Raw genomic sequence first — 27,817 nt, 5'->3', positions numbered from 1 at the left:
TGCTGCTGCACACACACACACACACACACAGAGAGAGAGAGAGAGAGAGAGACAGAGAGCGCGAGAGAGAGAGAGAGAGAGAGCGCGAGAGAGAGAGAGAGAGAGGCCGGAGGAGAACTGACACTTGCGGAGCGGCGAAAGACAGCGAGCGAGAAACGGTGAGTGGAAAACGGCCAAACTTTACTACATACAGGCTAAAAAACGCGGTCAGATAATAAGCTTATTAGCGTGTGAGCACGTCGCGTCGACACTTAACGGGATAAGGAGCAGACACAGCCGGGTGTGCACGGCATGTGTCGGATAAACGAGGAGAAATCGTACCGCAAGTCCTAAACCGGAGAGAGTGCACTCCCATTTTAGTAGTCAAGGCCACCAGGCGGAAGGAAGGAAGGGCAGGTAACGTTAGCAACAACTCCGTCTTTACACAGCTAATACACCGTGATAAGGGTTCATTTAAAGCTTGACGTTTGAGCTGTGAAATGTGCTGTGTTTTATGACAACATATCTGTGTGTTTTATACGCTAAGGAGAGGAATGTGTTAGCATACGTGCTAATGAGCTAACGGTTGCTAAGTGTCGGCGGCCCGTCGCTGGCACGGGCTATAGAAGGAGGTTGAGACACGGCATTGTTGTGTTGTGTATTGCGCATGCGCAGTGTAACTAAGCTGCGCTTCGATTGGACAGATTTTTACTACGCATGCGCAATACGCCCCGGAGATATGCTGCGTTGATGACGCGTGATTCAGCCTCCTTTCCATAGGCCTTGTTCACTGGCTAGTTAAAGCTAGCTAGTTAGCCGCATTATGCTAACGAGCTTTGATAACGGGACTTAGTGGTGTAGTTGCTGCTGGTGTGAAACCAGATTGTTTATGGATGTTCATGCTGGTCTAGGTTGCCTGGATTAAAGATTAAGTGTTTATCTGTAAGCGGGTTATGGTGTTTTCTTGATGTTATGGAAGCTAAAGGGTGTAATGATAATAATCATGCATCGATGGGAGTGTTAGTTGCTGCTCTGTGGTGTAGTCAGCCACAGCCACAGATTGCAGGGATTTATAGCATGACCTGGAGTGATAAGCATTATGCCACTGCTGTAAGCAAATTAGGTAGATTCACAGTGAGATAACCTCTAATGACTTTCTCTTGTCTGGGGCCATGCTTTATGTCACAGCCTGTTGCAGGTTATTTCTGCTACTGCTGGTGTGTTCTCCATCCTTAAAACTATAAACACACAGATAATATAATAACATAATATAATATAATAATAATATTATAATATATAATATAATAATACGCCATACGGACACTGAACAAACAATAAATCTGTGCAATATTAATACACTGAATGTGAAATACATTTGTCTGTGCATAATATCCTTGATGCAATATACACCTCAAATGCAACTACCTTTGTCTACATTTTATTTATTACATCTACCCTACCTATTTTACAAGTGCAATTACCTCTGTTTACATAACATCTATTTAATATTTTATACCTTTTAATGTAACACTTCTGTTTATATTTATTTATTACATCTTCTTTACCTGTTTTATTTGCTTTATAACTGTGTGTGTTTTTACCTGTTATATGTTTTATCTGCCTCGTTTAGTCTTGTCAAGTATTTGTTTTAAAGCACTGACCAGAAGTGGCAACTGTGAATCTCGTTGTATTTAATACAATGACATTAAAGCTTTCTATTCTATTCTATCTAATAGGTTATCACAAGTGAAGTGAAGTAGACCTATTTCCCCTTCCATCTTGTGCTAACTGAAATGAGACATGTGCCTCATCCTGTACCCTTAATGTCTTCATATAGCCCAGGTTTGATGATGAGATACAGGCTTACAAACCTACTTCCTCCCCCACTTCTATAACCAAGCCTTTCTGTCTGGGGTCTTGAACAGGAACAGAGACTGGAAGAGGCTATTTTAGTTAGGTAGCTACTCCTTTTCCATCCTATCAGCATGAAGCCTTCTTGTGCTCTGGAAAGAGGATGTGGTTACAGGTCAAGGCCCCAGCGACACAGATGTATTCTGCTGATGGTGTTTGTCAGTTATACAGATCTTTGTCATAATTAAGTCACAGCAAAAGTTTCGTGTGCCGGGGTGCAGTTTTGCTCTGACTCATGAGGGGCATTCAGGGTTGTAGCGGACCTGAAAAGAGATGTAAGAGCTATGAGAGTAGATAACGGGAGCTTTCGGTTCTTTCCTCTTCAGGCATAGTTTTGATTGAGAAGATTGTGCAGGAAGTTTGTCTTCAGTGAGATGAGTAAATGTCAAATTGTCGTAAAGGTTAACATCAGAAACATCCTCATAAGTCTTGATATTAACTATGGACAGTCATGCGATTAATCGCGATTTAAATATTTTAATCGACTGACAGTCCTACCTGAAAGATGTTAATGTAGTGTTATCTATCACATGTGAAGATCAGCTCTTAATAAATCACAGCATTTCGTTTTTAAAGCACTGGTGGTAAGGTTTTATTTTATAGGCTCGTAAATTCCTAATTTACTCGGAAGTTTCCTAGAAAGAACTATGTAGTTTGGCACTAATTATAGGTTAATTAGAGACAGGGTTCAATTGGGATACTTCCAAATAATTAATTCCAATTAACTACTTGCTATTGTTTTAGTTATTTAACACACAACAGGTCAGCTGAACATGCAAAAATGTGCAATTTGATTACGGGCAGTCATGCAGTTTAACATATGAAGAATAAAGTTTCTAATAATTAAGGCTGTCAATCGATAAAATGATTTAATAGCGATAAATCGTATGATTGTCCATATTTAATCACAATTAATCGCATATTTTTTATCTCTTCAAAATGTACCTTAAAGGGAGATTTGTCAAGTATTTAATATAGTCGGCAAATATGCTTGCTTAATGCAAATGTATTATATATTTATTATTGGAAGCAATTAGTAACACAAAACAATGACACATATTTTCCAGTAACCCTCACAGGTACTGCATTTATAGCATAAAAAATATGCACAAATCATAACATGGCAAACTCAAGTCCAACAGGTAACAACAGCTGTCAGTGTGTCAGTGTGCTGACTTGACTATGACTTGCCCCAAACTGCATGTGATTATCATAAAGTGGGCATGTTTGTAAAAGGGAGATTCGTGGGTACCCATAGAACCCATTTTCATTCACATATCTTGAGGTCAGAGGTCAAGAGACCCCTATTGGAAATGGCCATGCCAGTTTTTCTTCGCCAAAATTTTGCGTAAGTTTGGAGCGTTATTTAGCCTCCTTCACGACGAGCTAGTATGACATGGTTGGAACCAATGGATTCCTTAGGTTTTTCTAGTTTCATATGATACCAGATATCTTCACTCTAGCTTTAAAACCTGAGCCTGCTACAACCTAAAAATCACAAGTTGCATTGATGCGTTAAAGAAATTAGTGGCGTTAAAACAAATTTGCGTAAATGCGTTATTATCGCGTTAACTTTGACAGCCTTACTAATATCAAATTTAATTGAATAATACATTTTAATTCAAATGAATACATATCAACTTGAAAATAGAGCAGTACTGTTAGGGGAATTCCTCTGAATTTCAACAGCTGTTTTTAAACTCAACAGAAACTAACTAAAATAGTCTCGTTTCCCCCTATAATTAGCACTTATAATGTAGTTCTTTCCCGGAAATTTTGAAGACATTATTAGGATATTGGTAAATAAGTTAGCTGTAAAGTAAAGCACTCTGTCTTCTTTACTGGAACCCTTTCTATGACAGGTTTTCTGCTGACAGTAGTTTCTGGGTTATTCCCCTAAAGTTAGTGGGTTTCTTATGCTAAGCGCAGTGTGAACAAGTGATGTGAACTGTGGTTGAGGTGAAGGTAATGAGTAACCAGGAGCTTATCAACATTAAAAAACACTCCACCAGAGCTACTATTATCTCACCCTGTTTTTTTTCTACCCGTAAAAAAACCCTCAAGGGGCTATTTTTTTTTTATCAGTATAGCTCCTGTAATTGTCATGTGGGTCAACAAGCAAGCAAATAAGAAGATGACACACGAGTCGGTATCATCATGCTGCTAGCTTAACCAACGGATGTGTGCATTTTCACCATCCGCACTGGCTGGAAGATACAGAGGGCAGCTGTCAATCACACGGCCCTGCTGAGTCAGGCGCTATGACAGCTTCATTGCTGTTGGATTAGCGTCACTACTCCAGGAAATAGTGCATCCTGAATGTTGTAGTTTAGCTGTGAAGCCTCCTGCTCCCTAATTTCAGTTTCCTCTAGCTCGAGACGCAGTGCATCCAGACACGTTAGCTGCATATTCTTGCGAGCGGCACCACCTCATCCAATTTTCAGCCTTAGATGGATACATACCTTTGGCTGTAGAGGGTGAGTGATGCAGTGATGTCATGGTGGAGCGTGTTTTCTGTGGCATGTGGCTTTCCCTCGCTCCTTATTTGCTGGGGTTACTACGAGAGCAGAGGAACGGCAGCGGCGTGTTTGTTTTGTTGGGAATGACAGTGTGTAGTTGAGGGCAGTGGAAAGAGGGAGAGGTTTGATTTTTAAAAGGCAGATATCCTTAAATGGCCTTGTGTGTGTGTGTGTGTGTGTTTGTGTGCGTTGTGAGTGTGTAGGCAGGCGGTTGAGAGTGCAGCGGTGTGTGTACTTTTTCCTGGTATGAAAGTTTGTAGAAAATGTGTCAAAGCAAGAGCATCCTTTCTGCCGTTTGTAGAAAATGCTACGGTTGTGAGTGGGAAGCTCAGTAAGAACAGAGTTTAAAGGTGTTGTTCACTCATTGAATATGAAGCAGAATTAGTTTGAGTGTTGATTAGTAATGTCATTTGAGTTTGGGAGAATGGTATTTGTGTCTTGGCAGGCGTCGTCCACTTTGCCATTCTTGAGACACGAATTAACACACTCGAGCTGTGAAATGTTGTCCTTCCCTCTACTCGAGCACAGTAAGACATAAGCCCACTTACAGTCTTGCCTTTGTAAGTGGTTAATGCTCAATGTTGCATTTTAACTTGATTGTCTTTATTTGTCGGCAAAAGTTGAGTTTCATCATCAGCTTACCAGCACATTACCTGCTAATCTTCACACAGTGACAAACAGGGTGACGTGGCTATGTAAAAAGTTGGTAACAAAACAACTAACTTTGACGTTCATTTCCCAAATGAGTATTGCTCTAGAAGGGGAGAGTACACCAGTTTATGTAATGAATGTCGCTGTTCCCAATCATTTTGTCATGTGGCACCCAGCCTCTCCTGAAAGGAAGAGTGCCACCTCTAACATGAGAAGAAACCATTGAATTTATAATAATTTCTTGTAAAATGGAGATGAATCTGTTTAAACCGGGACCAGTCCTTTTAGTTTTCAAATTTCAGTTATTTTTGTGGTAAAAAATGAAAACAATAAATCCTAGACGCACACCTCAGAGCATTTTTAAGCACAGACAAAATTTGACTGCACTTTTTTTTGGAGGAGCAGACGTCCTCCATAACGACCTCTGAAGTAGTCACATAGTAATCTGTCACGGAGCGGGTTCTGGACGTCAGCTCTCTAAGCAGGGGTTAGTCCACAGTGTTCATACAAGAACTAGGCTTGCTAATTTACTTTTTTTTTCTTCTTCTGAGTCATAGCCGACTTTCGTTAACTGATCCTTAACTGTTAACCCGCAAGGTTAGTGTGCTGCAAGCAGGTGTGCTGGGGTTGAAGTGCCTAACAAGCCGATCAGGTCTGAAACGATAAGCCGATGCACAAACAGGTTAAATCCATCATTTATCGGCAGCTGTATTGTATGTGAAAAACAGACAACTGAGTCCCCAGTTCACCTGTCCGGGAGAGTTAGCAGCCACGATGTTGCGTGCTTTGTCGTGGACGCATGCAGCCACTTTAGTGTCCACCACATCAATTAGTTTAGCTGTGAGATTGTCAGCTTTGGGTCTGCCTGTGTACTCTGTCAGGGTTTCCACAAGTGTTTTGCAATCCCGGCGTAACGTTTAGTGAGTGTCCGGTCAAGAGAGAGAGAGAGAGAGCGTGTGTGACGATGATTATGAAGTTAGCAGTAACGTTATAGCTGTGAACGTAGCAGTGCAGTGTGTGCACAGTTTATTTGTCAGTGATTAAATGCTGCAGCTCTTCAAGACCCAAGCCAAGTTCCTGTGTCTTGCCAGCTACCTGCTCATTAAAATAAATGTCGTTAGCCCCAAAGTTTGCAACAACTTCGGCTCATGCTCACTTAGGTGGGCTAACTTTTAAGGTGGACCAGCTATTCTACTGACAAGTTTTGCTCAGCTTTTTAAAAAAAAATTATATTTCTTTTAACTTGTTAACTGGTAGCATTAATCGGCCAAAATTCGTATTGTCGGTTAACAGTTAAACGGTTAATTATTAACATCCCTAACAAGAAGCATGACATGTGGATAGCTGAAGAGTGAGGCCTTGCCTAAATCTAAGTGTGACATTGTCTGTATGACATCGTGTGTGTGACACTGTGCATGCACTTGACTCTGAACTTGAATGTTTACATGAGAGTGCCGCAGGGACTGTTTGCATTAGCACTCGTGCAGCCCTGGTCTCTTTCTTTATGGCTCCTCCCTAATCGTGCAAGGAGAACTTCTCTTTGTGTGTAGAGGATTACTGAGTATGAATTATTCACAGTCCAGGCTTCATATCCCACATGGTCACTGCTTGTGATTGAAGTTGGAGGTCCTTAGTTTCTTTGTCCACCCCCCTGGGTATTTCGATGGAGTGTGCTGTAAAAAGAACAGTGTAGGAGGGGATCATCTGCTTCCCAGTATGGCTGCCGACGATTAGCTTTTTAATGGTTTGCAAAAAGGGTTGATTATCAAGCGAGGCTATACTTTCTCCCTTGAGACCTGATTTTAACTTGAAGCCACTTTCAGATTTCTTACACAGCCCTTGATGCCAACATACTGCACTTTTCAACCCATGACGAGCTGTTTCTTTTTTGTTTGGTTTGGGAATTATTGGCCAGTTATTCCTCTGATGTACCGCTGAAACCTAGAGTCAGTTTTTCCCTCAGAATTTTTGGGTACAGCCACAGCTACATCCTTTATCAGTATTTTGGTAAATGTGGTACAGTTAGGCATAAGGATGATGATTACTGTAGCTCCCAAAATGATGGTGTCGCCGACCTTACCTGAGTCCACTGTGATTTAGTATTACTCTGTTTTGATTTTGATCTGCTAATCTTAATTTTCAGTGCAGGAACAGGCACAAAAAATGGATTTTGAACTATACTAACAGGGGAAATGATCTCAACACAAAATTTTTAAGAAATGCATGACAGTTTTTGTAAGTAAAAAACCATCCAACTTTGGTGATTAGGGATTTTTCATATGAACTGAAGTTCAAAAATGATTATTTTCATTATTGATTACTCCAATAATTATTTTCTTGACTATCATTTGGTCTATAAAAAGTCACCTTTTTCTGACATCTTCAGATGTCTAGTTTTGTTCGGCTAACAGTCAAAACCCAAAGATACTCAGTTAACAGTCCCAGAAGATGAAGGAAACTTGATCATGATCACATTTGAGAAGCTGGAAACAGAATTTTTGGCATTTTTTCTTCTTAAAAACGGACTTAAAACGATTAATCGGTCATCAAAATAAATTTTGTTCCAATCAGCTAATTGATTAATTGGGTAAAGTGGCAGTAGGCAGTATATGTTTGGCATCATTGGGCAAAAATTCCATAATAACCTTTCAGCATATTGTAATTCAATTGTTCTAAGAGATAACTAGACTTCTGCACCTCATCATGGCTCTGTTTTCAGGCTTTAGAAAATCTAGCCCGTGACGGGAGACTTTGACCAATCACAGGTCATTTCATTGAGAGAGCGTTCCTATTGGCTGTGCTCCGGTCATGTGACCGGAATTTGGCGTTCCTTCACCAGATTTCACAATTGCGGCGGCGTCACAAACTTTCTCATTTTACAGCTAAACCGTACACTACAAGATGATTCTGAAAAACATTTGTGTTGAGAAATAGGCATTACAGTAACATAATATTGATTCATATTTGATCAGCGCTGCATAGTTTGACCGTTTGGTCGGAGTTCGCGAGTGATTGACAGCTGGCTCTCATAGACAGCAGATGGGCAGCAGATCTCAGATCAGCTCTTACTGCTTGTCTTCCTCCGGTCTGTGAATTCTTGCAGATGCCGTTAGGAGCACCGGAGGACATAGGCACATGATTTTTTTCAAGTTATCTGTTTCATGTACTACTGTCACCATATAGCGACCGTTTTATCATATTTGCTCCAATCTTGCCTACATCAGCTTTAATTGGAGGCCCCACGTGGGGCATTATCACTCTGTTCGTCTCAGAGTTTTCATTCACATATCTTGAGGTCAGAGGTTAAGGGACCCCTTTGGAAATGGCCATGCCAGTTTTTCCTCGCCAAAATTTAGTGTAACTTTTGGAGCGTCTATCATGTTATTAGCTAACATGACAGACTGAGCCTGCTGCAACGTCTGACAGACAGAATAGCGGTCGTTGTATTGTTAAGAGGCTAATAAAAGATCGATACTTGAAGTCCATGTATCGATACAATATCGCCACATGAAATATTGCGATACTATACTGTATCTATTTTTTCCCCCCCACCCCTATTAATTTGCAAATCTTTGCAGCTCTAAATTGAAGGACTAAGCGTTTCTTTATGGGTTGAGAAAATTCTCCTATTTCTTAAACTAAATCGTCACAGAGTAGGGCTGTTTTTCTTACCTCTTGGAAAGCTAACGTTTCATAGTTTAAATCTGTCTTTTGTCGAGCATCAGTTTTTACAAAAAATATAATTTGATGTAAAACCAGAAAGTTAACAAAGAGTCAGAAATCCCCCACTTCACCCCGCCACAACTAACCCTCAGTGTAGCAGTCTCTCCGTCGCTGTAGCCCAACTCGTAGTGACCCAGTTGGCTAACCCAACTGACTTTACGCCACAACGTGTGCCAATGATTTGAAGCCTCTGCATCCCTTAAAGGGATATTCCAGTAATTTCACAATTCCTCCCGATCGCAGTTTCCACTTCCCTCAGCTGCTTTCTGTCATTAGTCAAAAACACTGAAACTATGTTGCTGTCTTGCAATACCAAGAATGAGTGAGTGACTAAAACATCTGACATCAGGGTGTGTTTTGGTGTGTGAAGGCCAGATGATGGTGTCATTAGGAGGAATATCTGCCAGATCTATGCATCATCTCCCCTTCAGTTCCCCCTACGCTCGTACACACCACAGCTGGTTTGTGTTAGAGAAGGGGTCACATACTTTTCACCTCCTCCACCCTGAAGCAGCTCCACTTATGGGTGTTCCCTCCATTGTTGTGCTGCTTCTTGTCCATAACCTCCAGGAATGACTAGAATCCTTCCTTTGTGAAGTGGAAAAACTCAGAGACCAGGCTGGGAAAAATCCTTTTGTTTTGCTTCAAAAGTTAGATCTTGTTTTTTTGTTTTGCTTTTTATCTATCTTTGCACCTTTCTCATCTTGTCTGTCCCATTTTGCTTTTCCCCATTTGTCCAGTGCAGACTGTTGGGCTGTCCGGTGAAGCAAACCCGCCATGCGTGAATACAAGCTAGTGGTGTTAGGCTCTGGAGGTGTGGGCAAGTCTGCTCTGGTGAGTATTCACTCCTGAACCCCTTCTTGCCCCCCCCTCACATCTAACACCTCTGAAGTGTGTTTCCTTAACTCTTTGTTGGTCATTTTAGCTGCAAAAAAATTAGATTTTGGTTTGGAGAGAACTATGTTGTAAAAGAATTTAAGGCATTTTTGTCACGGGAGCCACAACACCACAGATGAAACTGTCTGTTTCCCCTTTTTGCTTTTCTTATAACTATTTATTTATAGGTAACATGCTTGTGTTTCCTGACAAGTGTCCTGGTCTACCATCCTGTAGCCCAGTGTTATACAGTTCTTTTAGACAGATTAGCTATGTGTGCTGCAAGCTTGTCTGTGTCTATAGTTCCCATCTATTTGTCAAGAATTGACATACAGTATATGCCATTTCTAAGCTTGCCATTGGTTCTAGACGTGGAAATCAATTTCCAATTTTCCAATTTCACTATTTTGATGTAGAACAGCAAAATCTTGAACTTTTAAGTATCTTGTTGTCATTACAAGGTTTGTCCGAAGATCATAAATGTCTGAAATGTTGCATGCCCTGCTTAGTTGACTTTGACCAGGTGTTGAAGTCAGGCTAATCCCTCAAACTGGCAGGCTGACATGTTTAGACCTTAAGACATTATCAGTTGAACTCTGTATACCCCTAATGTAAACCTTCCATTAAGCACAGTGCTTAATGTAGCACAGTCCTTATTTAGACCTCTTTATTTGCATATGTATGTCACGTGCTTATTTGGCTACGTTCACATTACAGGGCTTAATGCTCTCGAAGCTTTGGGGAGAAATATTCGAAGGTATTCAAAGCTTCGCGGCACGGCTCTGCTTTGTGAAACATGATGAATTTATCAGAGGAATTGACTGAATTGTGAAACGTGTGTTTGTTAGTTCATTTACATTTTCAATGACTAACGAGGCAAATAAAGTCTTCAACTGTTTCCTACTGTTGGAGGAAAACCTCCGTTGACATATTGTTAAATTAAACGTAGCAAAGCTTACCGACAAACATCTACTCCTATTAAAAGATAATTTATGTTTTCTAACGACTCATAAAGAGAAATGAACTCATCTGGCGAACACGATCTAACATAATAATTTTAGCTCCATGTAAAGTGAATAAACGTGATGTTTCCCAGATAATGCTCGTCTGCCTTGACGACGCAGTTTACACATTTTTGTAAGTTATTATTGTTGTATCTTCTTGATTAATTAAATCAGTGTTCTACTGAGTGAAACATGATGCCGAATTTAGCAGAAGAAATGGGCCACATTTGCTTGTAATGTGAACGTAGCCTGTAAGATGATCAGCCTTTTTCTTGCATCCTGGCTGGTCTGACTGGCAACATCATGAGCATCCTCCTCTTCAGTGCCCCACCGAGTTGTTGTGATAACACAAGCAAGGACACATGTCACTTTTGCCTCTCTGGATGTTTTGTTCTTGTGGCCAGGAGGTCACATTGATCTGACATCGGCTTGTTCTGTGTCTTCTCTTACAGACAGTTCAGTTTGTACAGGGAATCTTTGTGGAAAAATATGACCCTACAATAGAAGACTCGTACAGAAAGGTGAGTGTCCCTAGAGGGGGGAGAGGGGGAGGCAGAGAGCCGGATAGGAATGAGCTGATTGTTAGCAGCTGCTCTGCAGGTTCACGTCATGATATATTTTGCTCTTGTTTTGTCTCGTCTAACTCCGTTCGTCTCTCTATTCTCTCTCTCTCTCTCTCTCTCTCTCTCTCTCTCTCTCTCTCTCTCTCTCTCTCTCTCTCTCTCTCTCTCTCTCTCTCTCTCTCTCTCTCTCTCTCTCTCTCTCTCTCTCTCTCTCTCTCTCTCTCTCTCTCTCTCCCTCCTGTTTTTCATTTCTTTCTGTCTCTGACTTTACATGCATTATAATATCCTGCTTCTATCTCAACTCTTCCTCTGTGTTAGTTGTCTCTCTTGGTTTTTATTGTATGCAGTATTATTTAGATATGGAATATGATGTGTTCATTGACCTGAAATGAAGCTTTACATTATCTGTTGCCTCTTTTTTCTCTTATAGCAAGTGGAGGTAGATGGGCAGCAATGTATGCTTGAAATTCTCGACACAGCAGGCACAGTAAGTGAACTCCACACCACAGACATTTTTGTCGATACCCTGTATTGCTGTGTAGAAGGACCCCTGAGTCCCCGTATTGAACACTGACATTTCAGGTGGTGGAAAACTCCACAGAAATTTATTTTGAGTGAAAACAGAAATGTCATTTATCTTAGCCCTTAATATTTAATCTAGCATCAAAACTTGGGTGTGGTTGGTGTTGGTTGATGACCAAATAACGGCACACCTAATGACATTCATATCAGCCTCAGCTGTATGTTACTTTAGTTAGTGCTCATTAGTTAATGGTAGCACATTAACACGCCACACTAAGGTTACATCCACACTAATACGTTTTTGTTTTAAAACTGCATTTTTAATCAAAGTTTGGTCAACACACGTCTCACTTGTTTCCTCTCGGTTTTGCTGGTGTCTGTTATCACACACGTAGCTCTGCCGGGTGGCTCGAAGTCCTTGTCGTACTGGAGAGCAGCATTTAGGCTTTGTTCATTTACAGGTTTATTTGTGAACTTCACAATAATTGTGCAGAACAAATTAAGCATGGATAACGAAAGGACAGCCCTTTGTTTTATGTCCATCGCTCTCCTCGAAGCCACAAACTGTGCTTTCAAGCGTCTGCTCCGTAGGGCTGATAACGTTGCTGGACACGCCGTTCGCAAATTGCTCTATTATCAGCGTGCCTCCTGCGCATGTAGGCAGTAGTAGCATTATAAAATGAAAGAATTTAACTGCACAACAGCTGATAGCATAGACAACAAGGTCCATATTGAATTAACCACTGGCAGTAGCAGTAATCATAGCTGATGTTGTTTGTTTTCTTCTGGAAAAGTGTCACGTGATAGGGGTGTGACGAATCAGGTAAGGATACGTCGTGACTTATAAGACCGTATCAAGAAGCAAACGTGGGTGTCTGCGCCATCGTTTACAAAGTCTCCGTTTCTCCCCAGTCCAGACGCAAACGCAACCCCGACCCCCAATTCAGCAGCGTTTTCAAACGTCTCCGTTGTACGGGCTCTAAAACACCGGAGTAGTGTGGACACTAGGCTTAAATGTAGCAAAAGTTATGCATTTTAAAACGAAAACGTATTAGTGTGGCTGTAGCCTAAGATGGTGAACACGGTAAATATTATACCTGCTAAATGGCTGCATGTTAGCATCGTCATTATGAGCGTGTTATCATGATGAAGTTGAGCATTTAAGTCCAGCCTCACAGCAAAGCTGTTGACTCAAAGTCTTGTTCACGCAGGAATGGCTCTCTCTTTTGTCCAGCACAAGTATGCTAGCAGATTGTGTGTAAGGTATTTGTATGTATGTTGATGGTGCAGAAGCAACATACAAGTTCATGCTTGTTTCTAATGGAAAATCAAAGGGTGCTGATAGATCACCCACCCACTGCACAATGGTGTGAGTGTGCTGTGGGAAGACTTGACAGAGATCCAGCAATTAAATCTGTCACTATGTGTACTGAATCTCAGCAACATTGTGATTTTCTGTTCTATGTAATAGACTTTTACAATAAATGTTTATAAAATGTCAGAGAACACATGACAGAGCTCATGGTCTCTTATTTTTCCCGCTGTGTAGGAGCAGTTCACAGCAATGAGGGACTTGTACATGAAGAACGGCCAAGGCTTTGCCCTGGTATACTCCATCACAGCACAGTCCACCTTCAACGACCTCCAGGACCTGAGAGAACAGATTCTACGAGTAAAGGACACAGAGGATGTAAGTATACAGCATCTTACAAGCAAGTTCACATCAGCTCTTCCCAACTTTTTCTCATTTTATTTCTATTTTGCATATCGTGGCTTAACGGGTTGTAGAAACACAGATATTGAAAACCAGTACAGATAGGTTACAAGCTCCCCACTTCTGTGTTCTCAGCCGCCTACATTGTTCGAGACCTGATTGCACTGTTGCTATGGATACCATCTAACACTGTAATAATCACTGCATCTTATGCCAGTAATTACAAATTTGTATTACCTCGACATAATGCACATGGTGTCACGATGCCATTTCTGTGTTGCCTGTGGAGTGAAAACAATGAGAGAGCACTTAGTGAAACTTGTGTACTGTACGTAGCCTAACATTAGCCAACATTAGCGTCCCGCAAGTCCCTGTGGTTTGATCACTTCATCTGTTTAACATGGAGCCAAAGTCCCCACTTAGCTAAGAGTCCAGTAAAAAGTAGGGGAATGTATTTACCCCATTAATGGATGTTAAACCCATAGTCTTGCTTTTTACACACATACGATGTGGTTTTCCGCCCCTCGGCTTGGATCTATAACAGTGCAAATAAAAAGAGGATGTGTTATGTCATTCTTTTCCCGGTTTGCTGTTCGTTAGAAGCACATTTCCATTTTTCTGTATCTGGTAACTTGTGAGGCTGCAGAGTGAGTAAGCCCTCCGTCCCCTCTCTGGTGGGGCAGATAGTGCGTCAGCGGGATCTCAGATGCCCTTTTTTGGTGATCTCTGGAGGGAATGCATGTTACCATAACCCTCTCACTCTTTCCTTCCCTCGCTCTCTCGCTGTTCCCCATCAACCATCTGAAAAGCCCCTCTGCAGCCTGGCGCAGAAGTTTCATACCACTCTTTTCTGTCCATCTTTCTGTTCCTTCCTCTATATCTGTTCCTCTTTGTGCCTCCCCTCCTCTTCTCTTCTCTATGGCCTTCCTTGTGGTCTTACTGTGGTCTGGCACTCTGTGCGTGTGATTGGACTGTCAGGGATGATGTGCAAGGAAAGCCTCAGCTCATCAAAAACACACTGGATCGTGAGGCTGCGGTGCTTCATTAGAGCCTACGTGGTTTGGGAACTGAGGTTAGCCTCAGGCTAACAGATGTATTGCAGGATCAGTGGCTCCTCAACGTGCAAGAAAACAGTTGACGTCCTTTTCTTCTCTAACTGCGTTCCCTCTGAATATATCCCCTAGTGTTTGTGCTTATCTGAGTATTACTGTCAGCCATCAGTCCACTGGTGATTTATCCCTTTTACCTACGATGACCGTGACATCTGTTTATCTTTCTTTGGCCCTTGCAGGATTGCACGACCAAAGGAAATGCTTAACATGTTTTCTTTTTTTCCGTCCAAGAGGACCGTTTTCTTATTTGGAGAAAGCGTTCAAGCTATCGCTAAAGCAGACATTCAAGTTGCTGCTGCAGCTGTTCTCATTCTCAGCTCTTCCATGCATCATTTACTGCAAAGCTGGCAAAATGTACAGACGCACTTGATAACGCCAAGCTCAATTAACAAGCCTTCTAATGACTGTACGTTGAGCACAGTAGGGCCAAACTCCATCTCCTTAAAAATGTTGTTATAGGAGAGAAGAATAAAGTGAGTGAGCAGTCAGCAGTGTATGAAAAGCTCACTCCCCTTACTTCCTTCCACAGTTCTTATGTAAGAGAGGTCTTATGACTTTTCTGGGCCATCTCCGTCTCTCGCTTGTGTGACTCGGACGGTACTAATGCCTGACTCCATGCTTATGCGTCACCGCTCCATTTGGAACGACTGGCTCCATTCATTTAAGCTACTCTATACTCCCCTGTTCTATACTCTCCTGTTCTGTGTTCCCCACAATCCGATCATACCACTGTGGGCGGGACAGGACCTGTCTGTAGCATGTTAACAGCGTCTGAAGAGATTCTCTGTGGATTCTTCAAGTATGCTAATGCTGCCCTGTGTGCTGCTGACACTGAACATTTTTTCTTCCCTGCATACCTCCGTTCTACCGTCCCCTCTCTCCATCCTTTTTTCATCCCAGCTTGGCTCAGAGTTTGTGTTAGGAGGGCATACCACCGGTTCTCCCAGGACCCCTGGGAGAAATGTCGTTCAGCCGTCCAGTGCGAGGGCTTGTTTGGATATCAAACATCAAGCAGCAACCTCCATGGGGTTAATCTAAACATCGCAGTTTCCTGTCGTCTGCCCCACAGCCCAGAGAGAGCAAGGAAAAGAAAAAAGGGCCCTGGAATATCCATCCTATGTCTTCAAAAGTATTACATTTTTCTGGAGGAGCGTGGCCATACCACTGTCAAAAACGACCTCTGAACAGTAGACTTGTGGGTGGGAGAAGGTCTCAAGTTTAAGCAAGTTGCCACATGTCGGGGTACTACCATGTTGCTTACAAATATCCAGTTTTTCCAGATCCACAAAGCACGTCTGGGTGCTGTTTCTGGACCAGGATATGGGAGCGAAGTCAGAATTTCCCATGCATGGATTTATTTGTTGCAGTCCCCACCACAAATAGATTTCCCCAGCTGATATATTATTGGCGCCTGTTGTGCTGCCTGCAAAAACTTTCCACTAGTTGATTATGTCCTTTGCTTGTTAAGCTGCACCACAAACACAAATATCCTGTGAACCCCCTTCAAAAAAACTGAGACCAAATACGGAACTCTTCCTTAAACTTGAGCCTTGTTCTGTTGTCATACAGTTTTACAGTGGGTGTTATAGTAAAGCCAAGTTAAAGCGCCGAATGAACGCAATCCAGACACACAGTCTCACATTATCATGTAATTCCAGAGAGCAGCCCGAGCGTGGAATCCAGCTGAAATGTTCGAAAACATTCAGGAAGGAAAGCGATGTTATCCCGGCTGGGCGGGGCTGCCACGACTTCCTCCGGGCCAGCGTGCTCCCTAGATAGACGGTCAGGAAACAGCAGGCAGGATGAGACGCATCCCGACACCCTGACTGCCCCCGATGCTGCCCACTGTGACAGTCAGGGCAGAAGTTTGGCCCAGAATATTCTCTCTTCCTCAGAGAGTTTTTTGTTTTTTTGACCTTGGCTGTTAAAATATCTGAGTCTGGGCACAAAAGAAGAAGTGTTGGGTGTTTTGGGAGATTCCACAAACAGCTGCACTTCATGTCAGTGGTTATGGTTGTGTTCTCAGTTTAGGATGTCGTTTCTAAAGAAACAAAACCAAAAGAAACTGCATTCATTGCTAGTTCATATTGATTCTTTAATCTCTTTTGTCACTGTTGTGGAACCTAAATGATTTTTTTTTGCCTTCCCACAGGGATGGATTGATTTCCTTGATTGTATTTGTGAAGCTGTAATCCAGGCTTCAGATTGAAATGAGTAGACTGCTTAGCTGTTAATAATCATGTCTCCACTCTTGTACTTGGAGGATGCACATGAGTTGAGCATTAGTTGACAAATATTGTCCTGCTATCACTCTCACTAGATAAACAGATAGATAGATAGTAACTTTATTGATCCCGAGGGAAATTCAAGTACGTCCCAGTCCCAATAACAACCGTTGGCACTGGACCCTCACAGACTTTAATGTCACCAGTATGCTCAGCAAACGTGTGAGTAGGACTGTGCCTATGAGGTTATATTTGTTCCTTTAAGGTGTAGGTGACAACCTATGAAGGAACAAATTTATTGAACATACTGATATTCATATGTAGAGGCCTATGAAGATGAGTGGCAACAAAATGCCACTCAAAGCTTTGGTAAATGGTAAATGGGCTTGCACTTATATAGCATAGTCTTCTGACCACTTAAAGCGCTTTGTCTACAGAAGTACAGCAGGCACTGCAGTGCCTGTTTATTCAAATCCGTTTCCATCACTTTGTATTGCATTTTGACTTTGATATACCACCTTTTCCCTTCAAGACAATTTCCAAGCTTTATGTAGAATTTCTGGCTTTTCCGCTCTGGCTTTTTTTTTTATGCAAAACTTCAAAATGCACATTAAAGCCATTGAATGCAAACATGCACTCTGATGCATTTGCAGATTTTGGATCATTTTGTTAAAAGAATGTGTTCAAAGGTTTATCTAAAAAGTATAATTTGGGAATTTGTGCTGAAACTTTAGTATCGTGTTGGTACTAGTGTCAAACATATTTCAAATGCTACCTTGCTAAAACTGTCACTGTCAGCTCTGGTGATTCCCACCCCTACCCACTAACATTGTTCCATTTCCCATTTCACTTTCTGCTCTAACCCCTCTACTTTTCTTTATTCTCCTTTCTATCATCTAACTCTTCATTTTCCTCTTTTACCAAATGTTCCTCTCTACTTGCCCCCTCTTCCTTTCTTTTCTCTATTTATGTTTTTATGGGCTTACTTGTGAACCTTTGGGCTTACCACTCACAATAAATGCCAGACACATCTGTGTTTGATTAGCTCTTCTCATTGCTTCAATTCCTCTTTTAGGTGCTGACAGTTTTGTATTTATTAATGTATTCATTTTGCCACAATGTTCTTTAAATTAAATATTTTAAAAGAGAGAATGCTATATTTTGGTTGCATGTGTGAAGTCAAGTCTGTTTTATTTTATGACATAAAATCACAAACTTTTTTTTCTTGTGTTTGTCCTCAGGTGCCGATGATCCTGGTGGGGAACAAGTGCGACTTGGAGGATGAGCGTGTGGTGGGGAAGGAGCAGGGCCAGAACCTGGCCAGACAGTGGAACCACTGTGCCTTTTTAGAGTCCTCTGCTAAGTCAAAGATCAACGTCCTCGATGTGAGTACACACAGGAACAAACCACTGTTGACCCTGCCCATGTTGTCTGTCAACAACTAGTCCTCAAAAACCAGCCACAATATTACATTTATCTCTCAGGGATGTTTTTAAATGCTGACCTAATTGTAAGAGTGACATCATCAAAGTTTTATTTTGTGTTAACAAAAGCCAGTATGGTTTATCTAAGATGCAGTTTGTAATGAGCTCAACTGGATTATCCTTGTTAAACCTACTGTGTGTAAACATTTGCATCAGTCCATTAAGTGGTGAGGCTTCAAGTGAAGGTTCAACAGTGTGTAAGAATAATAGAGGAGAGACAATTTTACCACTGCATTAAGTCACATTTAATCACTGACAGTTTTCTCCTTTGTTTGTTGTCGTCTTTCTTAGATCTTCTATGACCTGGTCAGACAGATAAATAGGAAAACGCCAGTGGAAAAGAAGAAGGCGAAAAAGAAATCCAACTGTGTCCTGCTTTAAAGACCCCCCTCCAGCCCCTGCAGCAGCTCTGAGCCAGGTGTGTGTGCCTAAAAGCAGCTTACCTATTCATCATGAGGTCATGATTCATAGGCGGCTGTCAGGTTAATTAGTGGTACATAATAGCAGTGATCTTTCTATGTCATCTTAGGTGACATCAGCTGCAGTTTATCATTCATCACAGTCTATTATGAGTTTGTTTGCCTGCAGTCATATTAATCTGTACAGCCCGATATTACATTGTGTCAGCAGGGGTTACTGTCCTTTATTGAGCTCTCTAAGAGCACAGAAGTGAAATTGAAGAAACCTTGTGAGGTGCAATTCAGAGAGAGAGCCCCCCCTCCAGGCAGATGGGGGAGCAACAGATACTATAAGTGGCAAACTTTTACAAAAAATAATGTTTCTGTGGAAACTTGAATTAACTTGCTTGGTAAGTTTATTCTAATGAATTGACCTCATTATACCCCGCGACAACGTGGTCGGGGGTATGTAGCGCTCCGCGTGCCCTTCCGTCCGCATGTCACACTTTCGTTTCCGGAGCAGACCTCGGACACTATTTAACTTAGGAACTTCAAATTTGGTATGATGGTTGACAGTGTGGTCTAGTTGTGCCTTTTGGGGGTTAGAAGTCCTGGGTGCCCATTAGTTAATAAATTAATGCCCATAAATTCCATTAGTTCCAAAAGGGCAAAACCTTTGGCCCTACTTTAGTAGGGGTCAAGCAGAGAGCGGGGTTATGTGAGCCATGCTCACTTTTGCCATGTATTAACACTACGGCTGTCAATCGATTACAATATTTAATCGCATGATTGTCCATGATTAATTGCAAATTAATCACACATTTTTTATCTGCTTAAAATTTACTTTAAAGGGAGATTTGTCAAGTATTTAATACTCTTATCAACATGAGAGTGGGCAAATATGCTTGCTTTATGCAAATGTTTGTATATATTTATTATTGGAAATCAATTAATAACACAAAACAATGACAAATATTGTCCAGAAACCCTCACAGGTACTGCATTTAGCATGAAAAATATGCTCAAATCATAACATGGTAAACTCAAGCCCAACAGGCAACAACAGCTGTCAGTGTGCCAGTTTTTCCTCGCCAAAATTTAGCGCAAGTTCGGAGCCTTGTATAACCTTCTTGGCGACAAGTTAGTATGACATAGTTGGTACCAATGGATTCCTTAGGTTGTATAGTTCCATATGATGCCGATATCTTCACTCTGGCTTTAAAACTGAGCCCGCTACAACCTCGATTGCGTTAAAGAAATTAGTGGCGTTAAAACGAATTTGCATTAACATGTTATTATCGTGTTAACTTTGACAGCCCTAATTAACACCTGACCTGGATTCATCTAACTGGACCCAGTGTATATATATATATATATATATTAAAAAGTTTTTTTTGTGTGTATTTATTCCAGTGCATCTGGTGTTGAACAGTGCAAGTCTTCTTTATCCTGGGTTAAACATGTAGTCACTGTCCAAAGAGAAACTATTCCTCATGACAACAGATCAGTCAGACATCGTTTTCATTACTTGTATGTGTGGGACATGTCCCTTGTCCGTCTTGTCACTTTCTAAAAATGACTGCACTTGTCATTTCTTTGATGCCGATTAGTTAAATGTTTCGGGGCAGGCTAACGTCCCGTGAGTCAGCCTTCAAAAGTGTGAAAAGTGCTTTCATTAGCAATTTTTTCATTGCTGTTGAATGAATGAGTCACTGTACGATGGCTGGATTTAAACATGGACCTCAGCAGACTGCAGCAGCTGGTTAAGTCTGAGGAAATCCAGATCTGTCATCAGGTTGTTTCCCAGGAAAATCAGAATCGCTTCTTCTTTTTTCACGTTTTTTACAGTTTGGCCGGATACTCGGGAATGAGGAAGTCTGCAAACAGACACGCTCCGTAAACCAGGCTGCTTATTCCCGTCAATCCTTCTAAACAGTGAAAATAGTTTATTAATTTTAGACTGGTCTTTACTAATATTTACTGTATGTGATGCAATAATTCATCTTCATCCATACTAGGTGATGGATTGCAGCTTAATAATACATTGGAGCTACTATCCTAGCAGCCCTTTTTTGTAAACATTGGTAGTTGCATTATTAGAATTATATTAGTTGCATTTTTTTTTCCACTTCTGTTGTAATTATAAGGACATTTTTCTACAATTGTCTTAAATATGCATGCTATTTCATCTGGAGGTTGGCAATGTCACCATACATCTACTTGGAATCCCAGACCATTATGTATCTTGATTTTCTGGAAAATTCACCTGAGAAACTATTATAAATATATTGTATATATAACGAAATAGCTTATATATGTCTTTTTTTTTAATCATTTAGTAACTTAAATACCTGATCAAATCAAGGTACCTAATCACATTGGTATACGGTTCCAGTAAAGCCAAAATTACAATACATCATTTATTTATAACATTGACTGTAATAGCTTTGACTAGAATCTCATCAGGGAGACAAATCTATTATCTCACAGTATATATCTTCATATTGGCCACTTCTAATTTTGGCTGCTGGTCACATTAACCAAAAACCCAATGAAGCTGTTGATAAGATTTAACCCAACGCTCGCCCACTTAGAAAGTCACAGTAAGAATGTTTCCACCCTGATGTGGAAAGTTTCCTTGGAAAGATGAGTTGAGGTTCAGTCAGTTGAGCAAATCTCGTGAGATCTCATGATGTGACTCCCGCCTCAGACGGAGATTACTAAGCTGGGCCTCAGTATTTCCATACATTGAAGATATAAGCCTGAAGGGGTCACTTTGCTTGGAAAGAACTGTTCCTCATGTCCACTCCTCTGAGGAAGGCTGAAGAGCTGGACAGTGTCTCCTCAAAGGCATTCATGGTGTTGCACTTGGATGTACACACTAAAACTAAAGGAAGTTTCTGTGTGAAGAATAGAAATGGAGCTTGACGGAGAAGTTCAAGCCATGTCTGGGGTTGTGATTGTCGGAATGTCAGTGGAAAGTTACAAATATTGTAACTAATTCCTCATTTCAACTGCATGGTTCGACTTGACTCAACTCAACCATACGATATGACATAACGTATGTAAGAAGTGGGCGTAGTCACCGTGACGTCACCCATTGGTTTGTGGACTGCTGTTTTGAAGCCTCGAGTTCATCATTTCGTCCGTCATCATCTTGTTTTTTTTGCAACTAGAAGTGACACGAGAGGGTGGAACTAAGTACACCCGAATGCTAAATAAGACGTTTTTAGGCGATCAAAAATGTTAGTTATCTTTCATGAACTGAAACACACTGTGAAAGGGTTAAAGTTGTAAGACGAAAATACAGACAACTCCCAGACTGGACAACGCCGTGGTAGCGACCTTTCAATCACAAGGTAGCCACGCCCTAAAGCATCCCCTGCTTTATGGTCTATTTGACTCTAAATGGGACCATAGTTTACTAAATGAACATCATGCTGTATTGAAGAAGACTTGAAACTAGCGATTGAGACCATAAACTCATGTTTACAATGTTTACTGAGGTAATAAATCAAATGAGAAGTAGGCTCATTTTCTCATTGACTTCTATACAATCAGACTTCTTTGTGCAACCAGAGGAGTCGCCCCCATGTACTGTCCACAACTTTTGCTAATGGAAAGCCCAATAAAAAGCAATTGGAGTTGAGTAGAGCCGTGTCGTACCATGCAGTGGAAATACGGCACAAGTCCTCAACACTTTTTGTGTTAGTCGGCCGTGTTTGTTGATGATACAGGAGCCTCTGAGCACAATGTTGCTGCCTGAATTTTTTGAAGCCTTTTGTTTGACACCCACTGCTGTCCAGCAGGGTGGCAAAATGAGTAGGGAGACTTTGTCCTTCGAAACGGAGGACTTCAGTACAAGCTGTCATTTCTGTGGGTGTCAACCATGCTGAAGAAATGTCCTAGATGCTCACTCTTTACCAGGGCTGCTGTCCTGTAGCTGACCCCCCCTTTTCTTAATCTAAGTGGACAAATAATTTCTTTACAAGGATCTCAGTATCACATAATCATAATAACTATATTTTCTGCTGACAGTATCTAAACATGAACCTCTTCTGCTGAATCTCCTGTATTGTTTCTGGATCAGTACTTGCTGCAGGAGAAAGACTATTGCCTCTGATCACTTTATTCATCCCCTAAGATCTGGCGTCAGCATCCCTATAGCATACAAGCCAGTTAATATCAAAACAGATGAGTAATACATTCTATAGTAGACTGTGTGGTATTTGTGCCATGTGCTAGCATTGAATATAAAGCATAAACAGTTCATTAAAAGTGTATAGATGTAACATAGAAAAGTGTGTGTTTGGTGTCAGTAACGGAGCCTCTTTGTTGTTTAGAAATTAGAGTGGGTGTAGCTGAACAACTCACAGTTTACAAAAGTTTTGTCTGTGTCTGTGTTGCCAAACCAGCCAACGGTGGAGATTTTACATCTACCTTCACTTTTTAACTTGCAGGGCGTTTGTGTGTGTGGGGCGGGGGGGTTAGGGATAAAACTTTGATATTACAGATAACGCAGGATTAGTGAAACAGACAGTACCATTGTGCCTGGCCCAGACATCAGGGTCACTAAACCACCCACTGCGTTCCTCATCTGAATCCATCTGTGTTGGTCAGTTAGTGGTCCAGTGTGTGAGAGTAGGGCCTCTGTCAGCAGGCCCCGGGGCGTTGTCTGCCCCCCCCCCCCCCCCCCCCTTCACACGCTGGCCAGCCCAATGAACCAACACTAATGGGATTACAGCCCCACTGTTCCACTGCTCACAATACACTGTAAGAGAGAGAGAGAGAGACGGGGTACAGTGCCAGCCTCGGACAGGACAGAGAGAGTGAGTTAATGGGACTTTGTACAACATGGGCATTTTCCAGTGTGCTTTCACAGTTTTCACTGGGACAGACAGAAATTGACAGGGAGCTGATACCTGATATGATAGTATATTGATTCTGAAGATGCTGACTATTAGTATTTGCAGTTGCGTAGTTTTGTTATGATTCTACACGATATGCGCTAGAGTTTGACGCGCCCAAAGCATCCAAAGAGTCACAACTTTTACTTATTTCCATCTGTTCATTTTCCAAGATTTTCCACACAGAAAAACGGATCAGCCTTACCGGAGCAGCAGAGGAAGAGGCCGGTGTGTTGCCGTGCAATCAGACACTTTTCATCTCATATTTGGCGCTTAGCAGCAGTCTAAAACTGTATGGTTGCATACCTGAGAACCCTCTCGCCCTCAATGCCCTGATGAACTGATAAAACAAAGGCGCTGCAGTCACTTGTCTATCAAGCCAACCAGCTGGCATTGATTAGCTAATAATCACTAAAATAATAACTGAAAAACACACTTTCCAGAGCGATAATTCATATATTAACATTAACAAACAAAACCAAAATATTGCTAATATTATATTAACAAATTAAAGTAAGCATTTGGCTCCAACACTGGATTTTGTAGGACATGCTGGATACAGGGGGGTTATAAAAGACACAGTGTGTCCTCAAAAATCCAAGTGTAACTATGTATTTGAGACAAATCTGGACAGACCATACAGGCATCTTTTCAGACTCGTTTAGGCACCTTCAGCAACAGGTGTCCTTTTTGTCCCTCGGTGTTTTAACTGTGCACAGAGTTGAGTCAGATGTGCCCACATGTTGTTTTATCACCGCAATGCGCCACTTTAGAGACGCCATGAGGAGTTTATAGACTCGGTAATTGAGCTTTGTGTTGTCTTTTAAACTTTGAAATCTAGAAGTTAACTCGGATGTTACTCCAGCTGGGAGTTTTGTATGTAATTCTCTTAACAGACTCGGCAATTAGCTCTTTTCAAAGCAGACTGTCACAGCAGCAAAAGCACAGGTGAAACCATTGGCATTAGTTACGGCTACCTTCCAGTTGGTCATGCCAGTGAGCTGCAGCAGCGCGCATAACAGCGTGGCCTTGGAACTGCAGCTATCGTTAACCTTGCTAATGACAATAAGTCAACATGTCTGCTGTGAAAGAGCTCTACCTGGACACCCTGAGACAAGTCAACTGCCCTCGCTGTCCAGTTTGATGATAGCAGGCCTACCACTCAAAGAGACAGCTGGACATGGACTTGCAGGACTGTTGTCTCTGCTCTGCCCTCAGGCTTTGCTATTGGTAAAAACCAGAGGCCATAACCTAAAAATTACACATTTTCATTAAAATTTGCAGACGAGTTAATATATTTAGAATCAGTTTAATCAATCCTGTTTATGTTTTGTTATTCATTGTCTTTCAAACTCAATAAAATGCTTGTATGTCTCTGCTCAGCTAATACAATAATTAGTGCACATTTTGTAATTGATGTAGATTAGTGCAGTTGATGTGAACATTAGAAAGAATCACACTTAATATGTATACACGCTGAATCCATCGTGTCATGAACTTTTTTACATTGTGTAGATGTAGTCTGGGTATTAGCGCAGACCTTGTATCTTTTTATACACTTATCATACAAGTCCAAAAGGAAGGTGCCTCTGTCGGTAAATGACTCAGGAGACCCCTAGAGCCCTCTTTAATGATCTGAAACCTGAGACCAGGCCGTGACACTGAGGGACATTTATGCTTGGTACCTCTTCCAAGTCTTCAATTCTTCATGTTGTGTACAATCTAGAGCTGCAACTATTGGTGGACTAATCGTCGATCAACAGACAAATAGTCGGCAGCTATTTTGATAATCGATTAATCAATTTCATGCAAAAATGGAAGAGAATGCTGTTTTCAGCCTCTCAAATATGGAGATTTCCTGCTTTTCTCTGTTTTATATCATATTAACCTGAATATCTTTGGGTTTTGGAGTTATTTAAGGACATCACCTTGGACTTTGAGAAACTGTGATAGACATTTTTCACTATTTTCTGACATTTTATAGACAAAATAATTAATCGATTAATCGAGAAAATAATCTGCAAATGAATCGATAATGAGAACAATGGTTAGTTGCCGCCCTAGTACAATCGATCTATAAATTGGTCGTATTGAGTGTCAATACTGTAGGTTTACCATCTTGTGTAAACATGACATCTATTGCCTGTCTGTCCATCCTGCAAGATGGATTCCTCCTCTGTTGCTCTTCCTGAGGTTTCTTTTATTTTTTCCCCTGTTTAAGGGGATTTTGGGGGATTTTCCTCATCCGAATCGAGGATCTAAGGATAGAGGGTATCATATGCTGTACAGACTGTAAAGCCCTGTGAGGCAAATTTGTGATATTGGGCTATGTAAATGAAATTGACTTGACTTAATCTTGATTGTAAGAATTAAGAATACATCTTTCGCCCTTAAGCTGTCTACACATGATCAGTGGTAATATCGCTCTGCGCTGACTGTGCCATTGTTTTCCGATGGGGAGAGCGGTGCCGACTAGCGCCGACTAGGCGGAAGCGGTGCAGACTAGTGCCGACTAGGCGGAAGCGGTGCCGACTAGCGCCGACTAGGCAGAAGCGGTGCAGACTAGTGCCGACTAGGCGGAAGCGGTGCAGACTAGTGCCGACTAGGCGGAAGCGGTGCCGACTAGGCGGAAGCGCTGCCCTTGTGGTGGCGCACCACTCGAAATTGCAGCGCTGCGCTCGAAGTTCAAATTATGTCAACTTTGACCTCGGCTGCCGCTGACCTTTCAAAGCACAACCCATGAGAACAGGTGCAACTGTTGTTGCCTAGAAATGGTGAATGGCATTCCTTGCGCTCTTTTCGGGGAGATATTTCACCTGCTGCCTCTAAAAAGGCTCTGTGCCCTACCTCACGCTGAGCGAAGAGCAAATCTCTTATCATGTGAAGGCAACTTAAAAATCTAAATTTTACTCTTGAGTTGCTCTATGTATAAATAGTGTCCCTGATTTCTGTTTTCTCCTACTGCGTTTCCCTCCTACTCTTCCTACAACTGTAATATCACTGACTGGCCACTAGAGGGCACTGGCAACATGTAGATGGTGTTGTGGAACTCCTAGTCAGGCTATAAAATGAGACTAAACCACTGTGCTGTCTTGCAGAAATGCTGTAATGAAGAACTGTTGCCCTGATTGGAACGTGCCAGCATTCCAACAGCCCCACCAACCCCCCCCACCCCGAACCCCTCCCTCCATCAGCCATAAACGGTGAATCAGCTGACTGAACTGCTCCTATCAAAGACGAGGATGATCTACACCAGAGAGAGAGAGAGAGAGAGCGAGAGAGAGAGAGATGGAGAGTAAAGAGAGAGAAAGAAAAGACAGTAAGAGCGAGAAGACTCTGGTCTCTCACCTCCGAGGACCTTCCTCTGTGTCTCAGTTTCAGTGTGAACCCTGAACGGACAGTCTCCATTTTCTGCACCAACAAACACCACAAACTTATGATGATGATGATGATAAAAGCCTCTGAAAGTTTAAAAAAAAAAAAAAAGCGCCCATGAGCCGCCTACAAGGCCAGAGAGCAGCCCCCCCCCTATTTTTATTTTTTGACAGTTTAACAAAAAGAAAATAACAGCGTTTAAAAAGAAGGAAAACAAAGTTAGAACTTCAGTATTTTTCATCTTTTTCAGTATCAATATCGTATTTGAAAGACATGGAAGTTGACCTCTTTTTAGTTGTATGATTATAAATATTCTTCAAAAACGAGCATGAAAAAAATGCATCAGTTATTAAGTGTAGATGTTTTCAAGTGAAATCAAGTGGAAAAGTGAGAATTTTTTTATAGCCATACACCTATTCTCCATGCCTGTCATGTCAGTGATGATAGATCAAGGTCTATAATATGTATTATTATTTTTATTATATATATTTTTTCTTTGTTCGCCCTGTTGTTCATGGACTTCTCTTCTGCGAATATCTCTCTCTGATGTGACTTAATTTTATACTCAGTCACTGGGATTTCATAGCTCCCATAATATATTCTAATGCCATTTTTTTGCATATTAATGCTTCAGAAAAAAATGGGTCTTTTATAGAAGAAATATGGGGAAAAATACGGATTGATTTCTATGTCTCTTGAAGCTGAAATATATTATACTAAACCAACTCTAATAATGCTTCTTGTGTTTTTCTGTCAATGATGTTCCAGCTTTTATGGATTATTAAAGTACATTTTAGTACATTTTCATTATATTGGTCAATGTATTTTTGTGAATTAAACTTTTATCCAAAGCA

General features: G+C 41.4%; 1 protein-coding gene across 6 annotated transcripts; it reads left to right on the top strand.

The window, feature by feature from the left end:
• Positions 1-27,817, top strand: LOC141771633 (ras-related protein Rap-1A-like). Of its 6 annotated transcripts, none has more exons than XM_074642112.1 (8): positions 1-158; positions 9,529-9,617; positions 11,116-11,184; positions 11,657-11,713; positions 13,298-13,438; positions 18,041-18,184; positions 18,575-18,701; positions 26,687-27,817. In XM_074642112.1, the coding sequence occupies exons 2-7, from the start codon at positions 9,561-9,563 to the stop codon at positions 18,662-18,664; spliced, it is 558 nt and encodes a 185-aa protein (XP_074498213.1). In that variant the 5' UTR covers positions 1-158; positions 9,529-9,560; the 3' UTR covers positions 18,665-18,701; positions 26,687-27,817. The 6 variants fall into 6 exon arrangements, with proteins under 6 accessions (XP_074498213.1, XP_074498229.1, XP_074498245.1 ...); XM_074642128.1 differs by having other exon boundaries at positions 32-158; positions 9,524-9,617; XM_074642144.1 differs by lacking the exon at positions 1-158 and adding an exon at positions 209-396.

Source organism: Sebastes fasciatus, chromosome 1 (genome assembly GCF_043250625.1).
Source record: "Sebastes fasciatus isolate fSebFas1 chromosome 1, fSebFas1.pri, whole genome shotgun sequence".
Taxonomy (NCBI): Eukaryota; Metazoa; Chordata; class Actinopteri; order Perciformes; family Sebastidae; genus Sebastes; species Sebastes fasciatus.
The sequence above is the reverse complement of the archived record's forward strand: the minus strand, read 5'-3'. Positions and strand labels throughout refer to the sequence as shown.